This window comes from Zingiber officinale, chromosome 9A (genome assembly GCF_018446385.1).
Source record: "Zingiber officinale cultivar Zhangliang chromosome 9A, Zo_v1.1, whole genome shotgun sequence".
Classification (NCBI taxonomy): Eukaryota; Viridiplantae; Streptophyta; class Magnoliopsida; order Zingiberales; family Zingiberaceae; genus Zingiber; species Zingiber officinale.
In genome coordinates, this window is record NC_056002.1 from 112,984,323 (window position 1) to 112,996,280 (window position 11,958).

Sequence of the window (11,958 nt, forward strand, 5' to 3'; positions counted from 1 at the left end):
CAATCTAGATGTCAAGGATAGAAGGACATTGTCACATATTGTGAGAGTCACAATTAGTAGTCACAAGGTGATGTTGGATCTCAACATTCTTGTAACTTGGGTAGTAATGATGTGTTGCTAGATACCGTTCATTACTTATGCTTCTAAATGGGTTTAGGAGCATTGCCAACGTTACAAGAACCTATAGGGTCATACACAAAGGGCAATTAGATGGAGATTAGGTTCATTTGATGAACCAAGAGGATTGAGTTCATGTGATGAATCAAGTTGGATTAAGAGTAATTCAAATTAGAATAATTGAGTTGGACTCAATTTGATTCATGTGTTGAATGAGTTTAATTTAGATTATAACTCATTGAATCAATTTAATTTAATGAATAGAGATTCATTAAATCAAATTGACTTGAATCTATGGTTGGATTTGATCAACCATGGGAGATAAATGGGTCAAGTTTGACTTGACTTGAGAGGGAAGGTGAAGGGTCAAGTTTGACTTGACCAAATGCCACTTCATCGGTCAAGTTTGACTTGACCAAAACCACTTGGCATGGGCCAACCAATCATGGTGTTCCACATCATCAAGGTGTGCCACCTAATGAGGGAGATCAAGAGCCTTGACTCTTGATATTCCTTGGAGGTTTATAACCTTCCAATAAGTGGCCGACCACTTTAATAGAGGAATCAAGAGCATTGTGTGCTCATTCATTCCTTCTTCTTCCTCCCCTCTTCTCTTCTCTCCCTCTCGTCCTCCTTGGCCGAAACATCCAAGAGTGCTAGCACACTCTAGGTGTTTTTCTTCCATCTCTTGTCCCGTGTGGATACTTCTAGAGGTGTGTACACTTGAACACACTTGAGATCCGAAGAACCTTGGACGAGTGGGATTTACGAAGGGTTTCGCTTCAAAGGTATATCCCTTATCATGTAAATCTATGGTAGATCTAGGATAACAAACATGTACATGAATTTACTTTAATCTTCACACGGATCCGGTGGCAAGACTTCGGGATTTCCGCAACGCAAAAAGTGGTTTTTGCGGCCTGAAAGTCCCAACACATAGCACGCTGAGGAGTTCTTCTACTCAGCCCCCTCTGACGTGGTCGAGCCAAACGCGCAGGATCCGAAATATTTCACGGTTGGTGACCTCTGCCTGCCCATTGCTCTGAGGGTAGGCTACAGAAGTGAAAGTTTGCTGAATGTCGTACCCTTCGCACCATTCCTTGAGCCTCTGACCCACGAATTATCTCCCATTATTGTAGATGAGCCGATGCAGGATCTCGAACCGGCAAATGATGTGCTGCCAAATGAACTTCATGACCATCTGCTCGGTTATCCTCGCTAGCGGCTCGGCTTTAACCCATTTAGAGAAATAGTCCACCGTGACGAGTAGGAACTTCCTCTGACTCATCGCCATGGGGAAGGGCCCCACGATGTCCATACCCCACTGGTCGAACGGACAGGCCACTGTGGACGCCTTCATCTCCTAGGTCGGTCTGTGCGAGAGGTTGTGATACTTTTAGCATGACAAGCAGATGCCAACCGTCCGAGCGGCGCCCTCTTGAAGGGTCGGCTAGAAGTATCCGGCAAATAAAATCCTCCTTGCCAATGAGCGACCGCCCGGGTGTCCTCTACAAGACCCTTGGTGCACCTCCTGTAGTATGTAGTCGACATCCTCCGACCGGACGCATTTAAGTAGGGGCCTGGAGAAAGCCTTCTTATAGAGCTGATCTCCGATAAGGGTGAACCGACTAGCCCTCTTTCTTAATAAGTAGGTCTCCTCCCGATCAGACGGTGTAGCTCCCGATCGCAGAAACTCCGTCAGCGCCGTCCTCTAGTTGTTTGGGAAGGTAAGTCCCTCCATCCGGTCAATGTGGGGCACTAAAGACGCCTGGTCGATCGGCTGTGATATGACGATCAGCGATAACGAGCTGGCCAGTTTGGCCAATTCATCCGCAGCTTGGTTCTTCGCTCGGGGGATCTTCTATATTATGACCTCCCGAAAGTTGACCTTCAGCTTTTCGAAAGCCTCGGCGTATAGCTTGAGCCGCGTGTTGCTTATCTAGAAAGTCCCGGCCAGTTGCTGAGCGGCCAACTACAAATCCAAGTGGATGAGGACCTTGACGGCTCCGACGTGCTGGGCAACTTGTAGGCCAGCTATAAGTGCTTTATATTCGTCTTCATTGTTGGTTGCCTGGTAGTCTAGCCGAACGGACAGCTGCATTTGCTCCCCTTGGGGGGAGATGAGTAGTATTCCAATCCTGCTCCCTTGCCAACTGGCCGAACCATCTATATATATTCTCCAAACGACTTCTGGTTCAGGATTCCGTACCTCAGTGACGAAGTCCACCAAGGATTGCGCTTTGATGGTCGTTTGGGGCTGGTATTGGATATCGAACTCGTTGAGCTCCGCCGTCCATTTGATTAGCCGTCCGGACCCTTCGGAGTTGAGAAGGACCCTCCCCAAAGGACGGTTGGTCATTATGATGATGGAATGCGCGAGGAAGTAGAGGCGAAGCCTCTGAGCGGCAAGCACCAATGCAAAAGCCAGTTTCTCGAGATCGGTGTAACGAGATTCAACATCTTTCAATATATGACTCAGGAAGTACACTGGTTGTTCCTCGCCGTTCGACCTAACTAGTGTCGAGCCGACCGCATGCTCGGTCGAGGATAAAAAAATTCTGAGTGGCTCGCCGACAGTTGGCTTAACCAATACAGGCAATGAATTGAGGTACTCCTTCAATTCTTCAAATACCCGGTCGCACTCTTCATCCCATTGAAATTTGGTGGCTCGACGTAATATATTGAAGAACGACAAGCTCCGGTTGGCTGACTTGGAGATGAATCGAGATAGTGCAGTTATCCGACCGGTGAGTCGTTGGGCTTCCTTGAGATTCCTTGGTTGTGGCATATCTTGTAGTGCTTTCACTTTGCTGGGATTTACCTCGATGCCCCGTTCCATGACGTTGTAACCCAGGAATCACCCTCTCTTTGCACCGAACAGACACTTGCTTGGATTCAGCTTGATTCCGTATGTCCTGAGTGTCTGGCAGATCTCCTTAATATCTGCATATAGGTTAGATGCTCGGAGGGATTTGATTAGTATGTCGTCGGCATATACCTCCATGTTGCGGTCGATCTGCCATCGGAATACCTTATTCATCAACCTCTGATAAGTAGCGCCAATGTTCTTCAGCCCGAACGACATGACATTGTAGCAGTAGGTTCTATCGGCCGTAATGAAACTGACCTTCTCTTGATCTTCTCAGGCGAGCGACACTTGGTGGTTCTTCTGAGTGGCTTCTCTCCGAGTGATATGTCCAACTTGTCTTGGCCGATCGGCAGAACTTCGTTGCCGGTGAACCCATATAGTGGGGTCGTCATCGGTAGTAGCTCGCCTCGGTCGATCTGGAGTTGATCGAAAGCTTTCTTGAAAATTATATTCACCGAGCTCCCCGTGTTAACAAAAATCCGATGAATTGTATAGTTGGCGATTACCGCTCGGATGATGAGGGTGTCATCGTGAGGGACTTCCACTCCTTCGAGGTCCCGGGGTCCGAAGCTGATTTCGAGCTCGCTCGCCTTCTCTTGACTGCAACCCACGGAGTGAATTTCTAAGCGTCGAGCATATGACTTCTGGGCTCGGTTAGAGTCATCATTGGTTGGTCCGCCGGCGATGATGCTTATTTCTCCCCGAGCGGTATTGCTTTTGTTTTCTTCCTCCTGAGTGGTCGGCCTGTGTCGCTCGTGTGAAGCTCAAGGATAGTCGTTTTCCCTCTGTTGATGGTGGTGCTGCCGCTCGAGTGACCGCCTGGCATTTGCTCGTCGCCCGGTGGTTTGATGCTCGTGTCGCCGGTCGGGTGAAGGCGATTGACCCACGATAACCCCTTGGTGCCAATCGGGCGACTGGCGTCAACCCACGACAGTCGCGGGTGTTGTAAGACGTCGATTGGTGGAAGGAACATAACATAGGTGCCCATACCTTGCCCTTAGATGTCTTTGGCCGATCGGAAGCCACATGCTGCATGCCCTATGCCCTCGTTTCTTGGTACGGTCGACCTTCAGCTCTCGACCCCCTTGGCAGTTGGTGGCTGCTCGGCGGTCGTTGTTCGGTTGTCACCGAGGGCTCGGATGGTGCCTCCTTTCTCTTGGCTACTTGTGCCTCCTCCACGTTTATATACTCATTAGCCTTTTTGAGCATATGGTCATAGTTGCGGGGTGGCTTCCTGATGAACTACCGGAAGAAGTCTCCCTCTACGAGCCCCTGGGTGACGACATTCATCATGGTCTCAAATGAGACTGAGGGGATATCCATAGGTACCTAGTTGAAGCGTTGGATGTATGCTCGGAGGGTTTCTCTTAACCCTTGCTTCAAAGAGAACAGACTGATGTTCGTCTTTTGGTAGCACCTGCTGCTTGCAAAATTGTAATACCCCGATTCTGAGATTCTGGTTAAATATGACTTAAAAGGTTAGATGATACTATCCATATCACCAAGGTGCACCTTCCTTTTCGGAAGCCCAAACTCAAAGACTCCAAAGTTAAGCGTGCTTGGCTTGGAGAAATCTGAGGATGGGTGACCTCCTGGGAAGTTTTCCAGGGTGCGTGCAAGTGAGGACAAAGCACGCTGAAAGGACCTCCGGTGGTCTGTGGAGCTAGTCATCAACCCGATGGGCAATTCAGGTAGCGTTCCCGGTTCGGTTCGGGTGGGGCCCGCCCGAGCCGGGGCGTTACAAAAATGGTGGAGGAAGGCCGTTCGAAAATCCTTGAAGCTTTGTATTGATCCGTCCGACAGCCTCCTGAACCATCGCTGGGTCGAGCCGGACAGCGTTGTGAGAAAGACTCGGTACTTCACCCCATCTGTGTATTGGTGAAGTGTAGTAGCGTTGTCAAACTTTCCCAAATGATCATCCGGATCGGTCGATCCGTTGTATTCTCTGATTGCCAATGGAGCGTAGTACCTCGGCAATGGGTCCTGAAGTATTGCTTTGGAGAACTGGCAGTTGATCCGCTCGGGAGGCGCGTCGGCTTGGGGTGCCTTGCCTTTCCTTGCGTCCCGAATGGACGCTTAGTCTGAAGAAGATCTCCTCTCTTGATTTGCTTGCACAATCTCTGAGGGCGTTTGGAACAGGGCCCGATGGAATGGAATAGGCACGGGAGGAGCTTCTCCATGCATGCCGGTCGGTAGTCTATTTTGTCCCCAAATAGAATACTGCTCCGATCGGTCGTCGTGAGCCGCTCGGCCTCCAGAGGCCGACATTACTTGTTGCGCCAGCCGGTCAGTAGTGTCTTTTGCTGTTGTTGCTGACGATCTTTGCCGCTCGCGTTTGTATTAGCACGTCAAGCTCCTCTTGAGTGAGCATCACGGTGTGAAGTCGTTCAACTTCTTCCATTTTCTCGGCTCAGATGCAGGTGCGTTCTCACATACGGCACCAAATTTGATCCTGTCCGAGAGTCGAGGCGATGGATGCTGGGGACGTGGCGCTCCTATTGACCATTGGTGGACTTCTCGTCAGTGAAACCTACAACCACAACAACGCCAGTGCCAAGCCAGGGAGGGGTTCCCCGGTGATGACTCTCCGACGCTCAAGTCAACCACCGACGATGTAGAGGAAACGAGAAAGCAAAATGACAGGGTAACTGTAGCTACAGCAGAGATTATGCATACCTCCATTAAAGCTTGGGGGTCTTTATATAGGACTCCCGGGGAGCGCGTGCATGTTTCTCGAGGCACACATGCTCCTCAAAGCATACCATGAAGAGACGTGTCAGAAAAGTGTCCCTGACACCATACCTTAACGACCCGAGCATATCTCTGACAAGACAGCGGAAGCTTCCGTCGTATGATCTTCTGTTTGATCATGCCGCCAAGCATGTCATCTGTCGACGACACAGGTTCCCAGAAGGATATCCTCTAATCCTCCTTTTGTCTCTGTTACAGGCCAAGCGAAAGAGCTGCTCCGCAGCTATCGACCGTCCGGGCGATCTTGTCCTCGGGGCGAGCGGAATGGTCGCTCAGCCAACATCCCACTGTCCAGACTCCGTTGTTATGCAGAACGGAGAAGCTGTGCATGCATGTAGTCTGCTCAATCGTCACTGTTTTGCCGATGTGAGTCCGTGCGAGTTCGCTGCTCGGCACATACCTTGTTTGTTCGAGCATCAAAAGCTCGGTACATGACCCGAGCTGTGCTAACATCTGCTTCATGTAGGCTCGACGATTCTTCCTCTCGGTCGGGAAAGGGGGTTGCCCGATCGGACGATAATATCGGGGCATTGACCAGCTTGAACTTGACTTCCACCATGTCATTGACCACCCTGCTGACCGGGCCCCTCCTCATCACCGGACCGACATGCATTGAGGATGTGAACAAATGCATGAAGAGAAGCTCTCTCTCACGCGTGGGTGTGCAGGGGGTGCAAATCCAAGGCCCAGATTGCATTGAACCATATTGACTCTTGTGTAGGCATAGACATGACTTGCTCGTGCTGAATGTCAGACTAGTCGTGGCAAACTTTGCCTAAGCGGAACAACTAACATTTTGCCAGGTAAACCTTTTTGCTACTTGTGTAATACAGCCGAGGTTACGACCACAAGCGAAAGGCTACACACACGAATATAAATGTTGAATCTCCACCTACGTTCCCCTTCTCCTCTATTGTGTATTTTTTGCTTGGTGGAGTATCCGTGATAGCAGTTGGGTACCTCTCAGTTAGCCGTGACCATCAGTGCTTGGTGAGAATTACGGTTCACCGTTGTATCCTGGGAAACAGACGACCTAAAAAAGCCTCGAAGTACAGTCGAAGGTGGGGCGAATTTGTTTCAAGGAAACTGCGTTCGTTGCAGGTCTCGGTTTACTCAGTTCACTCGTCTGACCACTTTCTAGGCTTCGCTCTGCTGTTCGTCCAGCATCTCGCTCGAAAGAAGCCTTCAACTCGCTAGGCAGAAGCCTTCAACTCGCTCGGTAACAACTCGCTCGATAGTAACTCTCTCGGCAGAAGCTTACAACTTGCTCGGTAGCAATTCGCTCGGCAAAAGCCTTCGATTCGCTCGGTCAGACTCTTTGTTCGGTTAGCCTTAAGCTTCGCTCGGTCGACCACTTCGCTCGGTTGAACTCTTTGCTCGGTCGGCCTTAAGCTTCGCTTGGTCAGCCTCTTCGCTCGATCGGACTCTTCGCTCGGTCGACCTCTTCGCTCGGTCGGACTCTTCGTTCAGTCGGCCTTAGCATATTTCTCTCGGTCGACAGAAGCCTTCGATTCGGTCGGTCGACCTAGCTTAATTCGATCAGTCAACCGTAACCTATTTCTCTCGGTCGGCAGAAGTTTTTGATTCGCTCGGTCGGCCTTTAACTTATTTCGCTCAGTCGGCAGCTAACTCTCTCGGTCGGCCATTGTAAAATCTATATTAAGCACTTGACAGATACCAACTCCTGCTGACAGTCTGAAATTATGAGTTCAGATCATTTCAATAATTAAATAAATTTAAATTCGATATAATTTTAAATTTATGACAACGTATTATTTGTGCTAACAATATATAACTTGCTTTTGATCCATGAATGAAGGCACAAACGCTGTTAATTGTTAGTAGAGTGACGAGCTCTGAAGCAAGTGAGAGACAATACGTAGTATCACTGCAGTTTTGTATTCATTTAATTTAATATATATATTACGCTACATGCCAACCTTGGTTTTGTATAATGTTAATTGGCTACACTCCAACAAGATCGAGTGCCTAATTATAAGGGAGAGAATAATTAAACTGCCGTACATCATGCACGAACAAATTCAGGCAATCGAATTTTCGGTATATAAATTCAAAGTTGCATGCATGTGGTGTTGGTGTTACCCTGGAGACATGGTCGGGGGAGATGAGTTGTAATGTTCATGGAAGAGAGGCCGGCATTGTTGCAACCGTGAATTAATTAATTAGAAGGCTGCCTCCGGAGTTGCTGCTGCCTGCTCTCCTCATCACAAGAGCTGAGTTGAGCGCAGCTAGCTAGTCTTCTCATGTTATCAAAAACAGGTGGCCGGCCTACTATGCAGCATCTCTTGTGATTGCATCCTTAGAAAAACAAACTGTTGAATTAATGCAGGTTTCCTGCATACCAGCTGCAACCTCTCCGGACGACATTCTCGATCGACGAGCTTGGTTTTAAATTACCTGTTTACCCTCATTCGTCTTGTCTAAAAGTTAAGAAAAGAGAGTTACGTTATTTTTAATTTTATTTAATTTTTATTTATTTTTTTTTTAAATTAATTTTGTTTAAAAACAGCTCTCATACTTATATATATTTTAATTTTATTTAATTTTTATTTAGTTTTATTTTTAATTAATTTTATTTACTATTTTTATCACTATTTTTTCCAATTTTATTTAATTTTGATTTAGTTTTAATTAAATAAAACTAAATAAAAATAAAATAAAATAAAATAATATATAAATATTGATGAAAAAATAATAAACAAAATTAATTAAAAAATTAAATAAAATTTAAAAAAAAGTCATTTGAAAGGGAGAGAGAGAGAGAGAGGAGGGGAGGGGTGCGCTCTCAAAGGGGAGAAAATAATTTGCTAAAAAAAGACGGAATAGTCAAAATCATATAGTTGGAATGTTGACCAATAAGACGGATAGTCAAAATCATATAGTTAAAATGTTAACTAAGCTATCATGACCCGAAGAAAGAGGATATGATGATCTGTTTTCTATATTGACTAAGTCGTCAGAAGCCTCTGATCAACGTTACCTGCAGATAGTGATTGAGTTGTTCCGATCCCTGATACCCTAATGCTTGAAATATGTCCCAAAAATATATAAGAAGCCGAATTAATGGTAGAATAATGAAGTGTATGAAGAAAAAAATATGGAAAACATACCCTATACTAGGGGGGCGCCCTCTAATAGACCAGTGAGCTGGTCGTGACGTTGATCGAGTCATCGTGACCCGGAAAAGTAGATGAATGTGAATCGGATGAGGAGTTGGATTTGACGGCATGGAGCCGAAAGTGGCATGGAGCCGAAAGAGGCATGGATCCGGAAGGAGGCATAGATCGAAATATAACAACAGCATAAAGGCTGAAACATGGCACACAGGTTGGATGTCATGAAGACCGGAACATAGCCTTGGCTCGAAGGCTGGAATACAATATCATCTCGAAGGCCGGAACACTATATCGGCTTGAAGACCGAAACACCATATCGTCTCAAAGGTCGGACAGCTCGAAGGCTGAAATATTCAACCACATAGAGCCGAATGGAGTAGGCGGCATGGGGTCGCAGAATCAGCTAGCGGAGGGCTACCAACGCGCATACAGGAGGTGTCGGGGGCTACGTGGTCGGGCAGACGACGAAGGAGGTAAGAGGGGACATCGCTTGGCCACTCGGGCGATGGCAGCCACTAGATGCGACATCTGGCTGAGGGCGAAGGCAACGAGAGAGGCCAAGGTGTGGTGTGATGCTGTCGGCAAAGATGGAACATGCGAGGGAGAAAGGGAGGGGGCTGCCTTGATCCCTGCATGAGGTGATGTTGGGAGGGAGGCGGTGAGGCGACAACGTCGTGCGTGAGAGGCGGCATGCATATGCAAGAACAGGAGAGGAGCGACGTGGTCTATGTGATGGACTGGAGGAGGCCGACGGTATACTTGACTGACGACAGTCATGGCTAGTGAGGGAGGAGGATGTGGCGTGCATCCCTAGCAGAGACGACGTGTTTTAGCTAGCTGCAGCAAAAATACCCCCCCCCCCCCCTTTCTCCTTTTTTCATGTCTTCCAAAACCTAAAGAAAAAACCTCTCCCAAAATGACCTAAATGCTCTTCTTATCCTCCTCCATGTGACCCCTCCCCCATTCCATCCACTGTGTCACAAACATTCCCTTCAAGTGTAGTCGAAGCAAGCATGAATCTGACTATCTAGATAGTATGTCGCAAAGGTTGAATCATATCCGACTATAGAGTTAAATCATTGAACTCATCGTATAATGCCACATAGGTTGTCCCGATAGTAGTGGTGTCGCGTAATGGACGATAGTGGTGCCAAGCGAGTGATGAAAAATAATACCAATTTGATAACTTAGCGAATCCTGAGCAGAGTGATCAGGAGAATGCAGTGCGAGCAATCAGGTGAATGTCGAGCAAGAGGTTGGGATGCCGAGTGAGCGGCGAGTAAAATAGGTGTCGGTTGAGCGGCGAGTGGAGTGTCGGGCTGAGCGACGGACGGAGTGTCGAGCAGAGCGATCGAGCAAATGCTGAGCAAGCAATTGGGCGAATGCCAAGTGGAGCGATCGAGCGGTGCTAAACAAAAGAGGAGCTCGTGAGTTAAACAAGAGCGGGAACAGAGCCTGTGAGATCAAAGGGTATGGAGCCTGTGTAATCAAAGGCTAATGGGAATGAAGACCGTGAGCTAAGCAGGAGCGGATCCCATGAACCGAGTGGAAGCGGATCCTAAGAGATTAAAAGGTACAGAGCCTATGTAATCAAAGGTGAACGGGAACAAAGTTCGAGAGCTGAGTGGGAGCGGATCCTGTGAACTAAGTTAGAGCGGATCTCGAGAGATCAAAGGACACGGAGCCTATGTAATCAAAGGCAAACAGGAGCGAAACTCATGAGCTAAGTAGGTACGGAGTCGAAGAGATCGAAGGGCATGGAGCCTGTGGGATACTCTGGCCTGAGACTAATAGAGATAACTCGACCTCGAACGGGAGAGGTTGAGGCTTGAACAAGACATACTTATAGAGATACTCTGGTTCGATATGAGTGGTGATACTCTGGTTTGAGGGTAAGCTCGCTTATAACCCAGCCGAACAGCTCGGTAGTTTGGAATATAAACGTGAGGGCAGACTCTCTTATAACCTGGTCAAACGGCTTGAAAGTCTAGAATATAAGCGTGAGAGTAAGCTCGCTTATAACCTGGCTGGTTGCTCAGGAGTCTGGGATATGACATAAGTGTTAGGACCCTTGGCGGTCGGCTAGAGGGAACGTGAATAACCCTTGCACAAATCAAGACAAAAACAACCTTTCTCGAATAAATAACTTAATTAAAATAACACTTGCATATAAGAAATACTAAAAAGACTAAAAGACAGAGGCACACAGGTTTACTTGGTTACAACCGGGGAGGTTATTAATCCAAGGCAGATGAAGTCGCACTATTTTCTCCTTCAGGCAGAGAAGCCTCTTTACAGCAATGAAAGTATAGAAAGACGAAGCTAAATATAAAAGGAAGTGCGTACAAGTGTTGCTTGGATATTTCTTGTTGTATTTAGCTTCTGGGAGCAAGGATGTTTATATAGCCCTGCTCGGGATGCCTGAAAGGGTTCTAGGCACCTGGAATGGAATAGAATTCTATCCCTGATGCAACGGTCAAACGCCACGTCAATCTGGATGAAATTTGGGTTCCGGGTGCCTGGAATGGTTCCGGGCACCCTGGACTAGTCCGAGCGCCCCCGAGCTACTCCGTGCACCCTAGACTGGTCCAAGCGCCCGGACTTGGTCCGGGCGCCTCGACCAAGAAAGTCAACATAGTTTACTTTTTTTGTCCGAGTCTTCAGCTCCTGTCCGCTCGCCTCGGTCAGGGTCTTCAGTTCTGACTCCGTTCGCTTGAGTGATTTTGTTCATCTGGAATAGGGATCACCTGTAAAATACTGTAACAAAATAATGATAAAATAATGAAGTTTAATAGACGAATAACCTTAACGAAATTTTTAGGCATTTTTAGAAATTTTCTGAAAATTTTTCGGAGCTCGTATAATGAGTTTGAGGGGATCGATTATTGGGTTGTAAGAAAGCCTATTCTAAATACCCATTTTGTTGGGAGTTGATTGAGAAATTAATCTAGGGTTTAATTAAAAATACCTAAGTTTATAACCTATTTCTCTTCCCTACTGTGCCTTAAGTTCCCCGCCGCCGATTTCCTCTCCTCCTCTCTCTCGATTTCGAGCCAACGTCGAACCTCGCCCTTCTTCTCCACC

The 11,958-nt window shown here is 47.4% G+C and overlaps 1 protein-coding gene across 1 annotated transcript; it reads right to left on the reverse strand.

Annotated features, from left to right (window-relative positions):
• Nucleotides 1-1,078: 1,078 nt before the first annotated feature.
• LOC122019482 lies at nucleotides 1,079-2,956 on the reverse strand. Its single transcript, XM_042576943.1, has 2 exons — nucleotides 2,711-2,956; nucleotides 1,079-1,225 (listed from the first exon to the last, which is right to left on the reverse strand). The coding sequence occupies exons 1-2, from the start codon at nucleotides 2,954-2,956 to the stop codon at nucleotides 1,079-1,081; spliced, it is 393 nt and encodes a 130-aa protein (XP_042432877.1).
• Nucleotides 2,957-11,958: the final 9,002 nt, after the last annotated feature.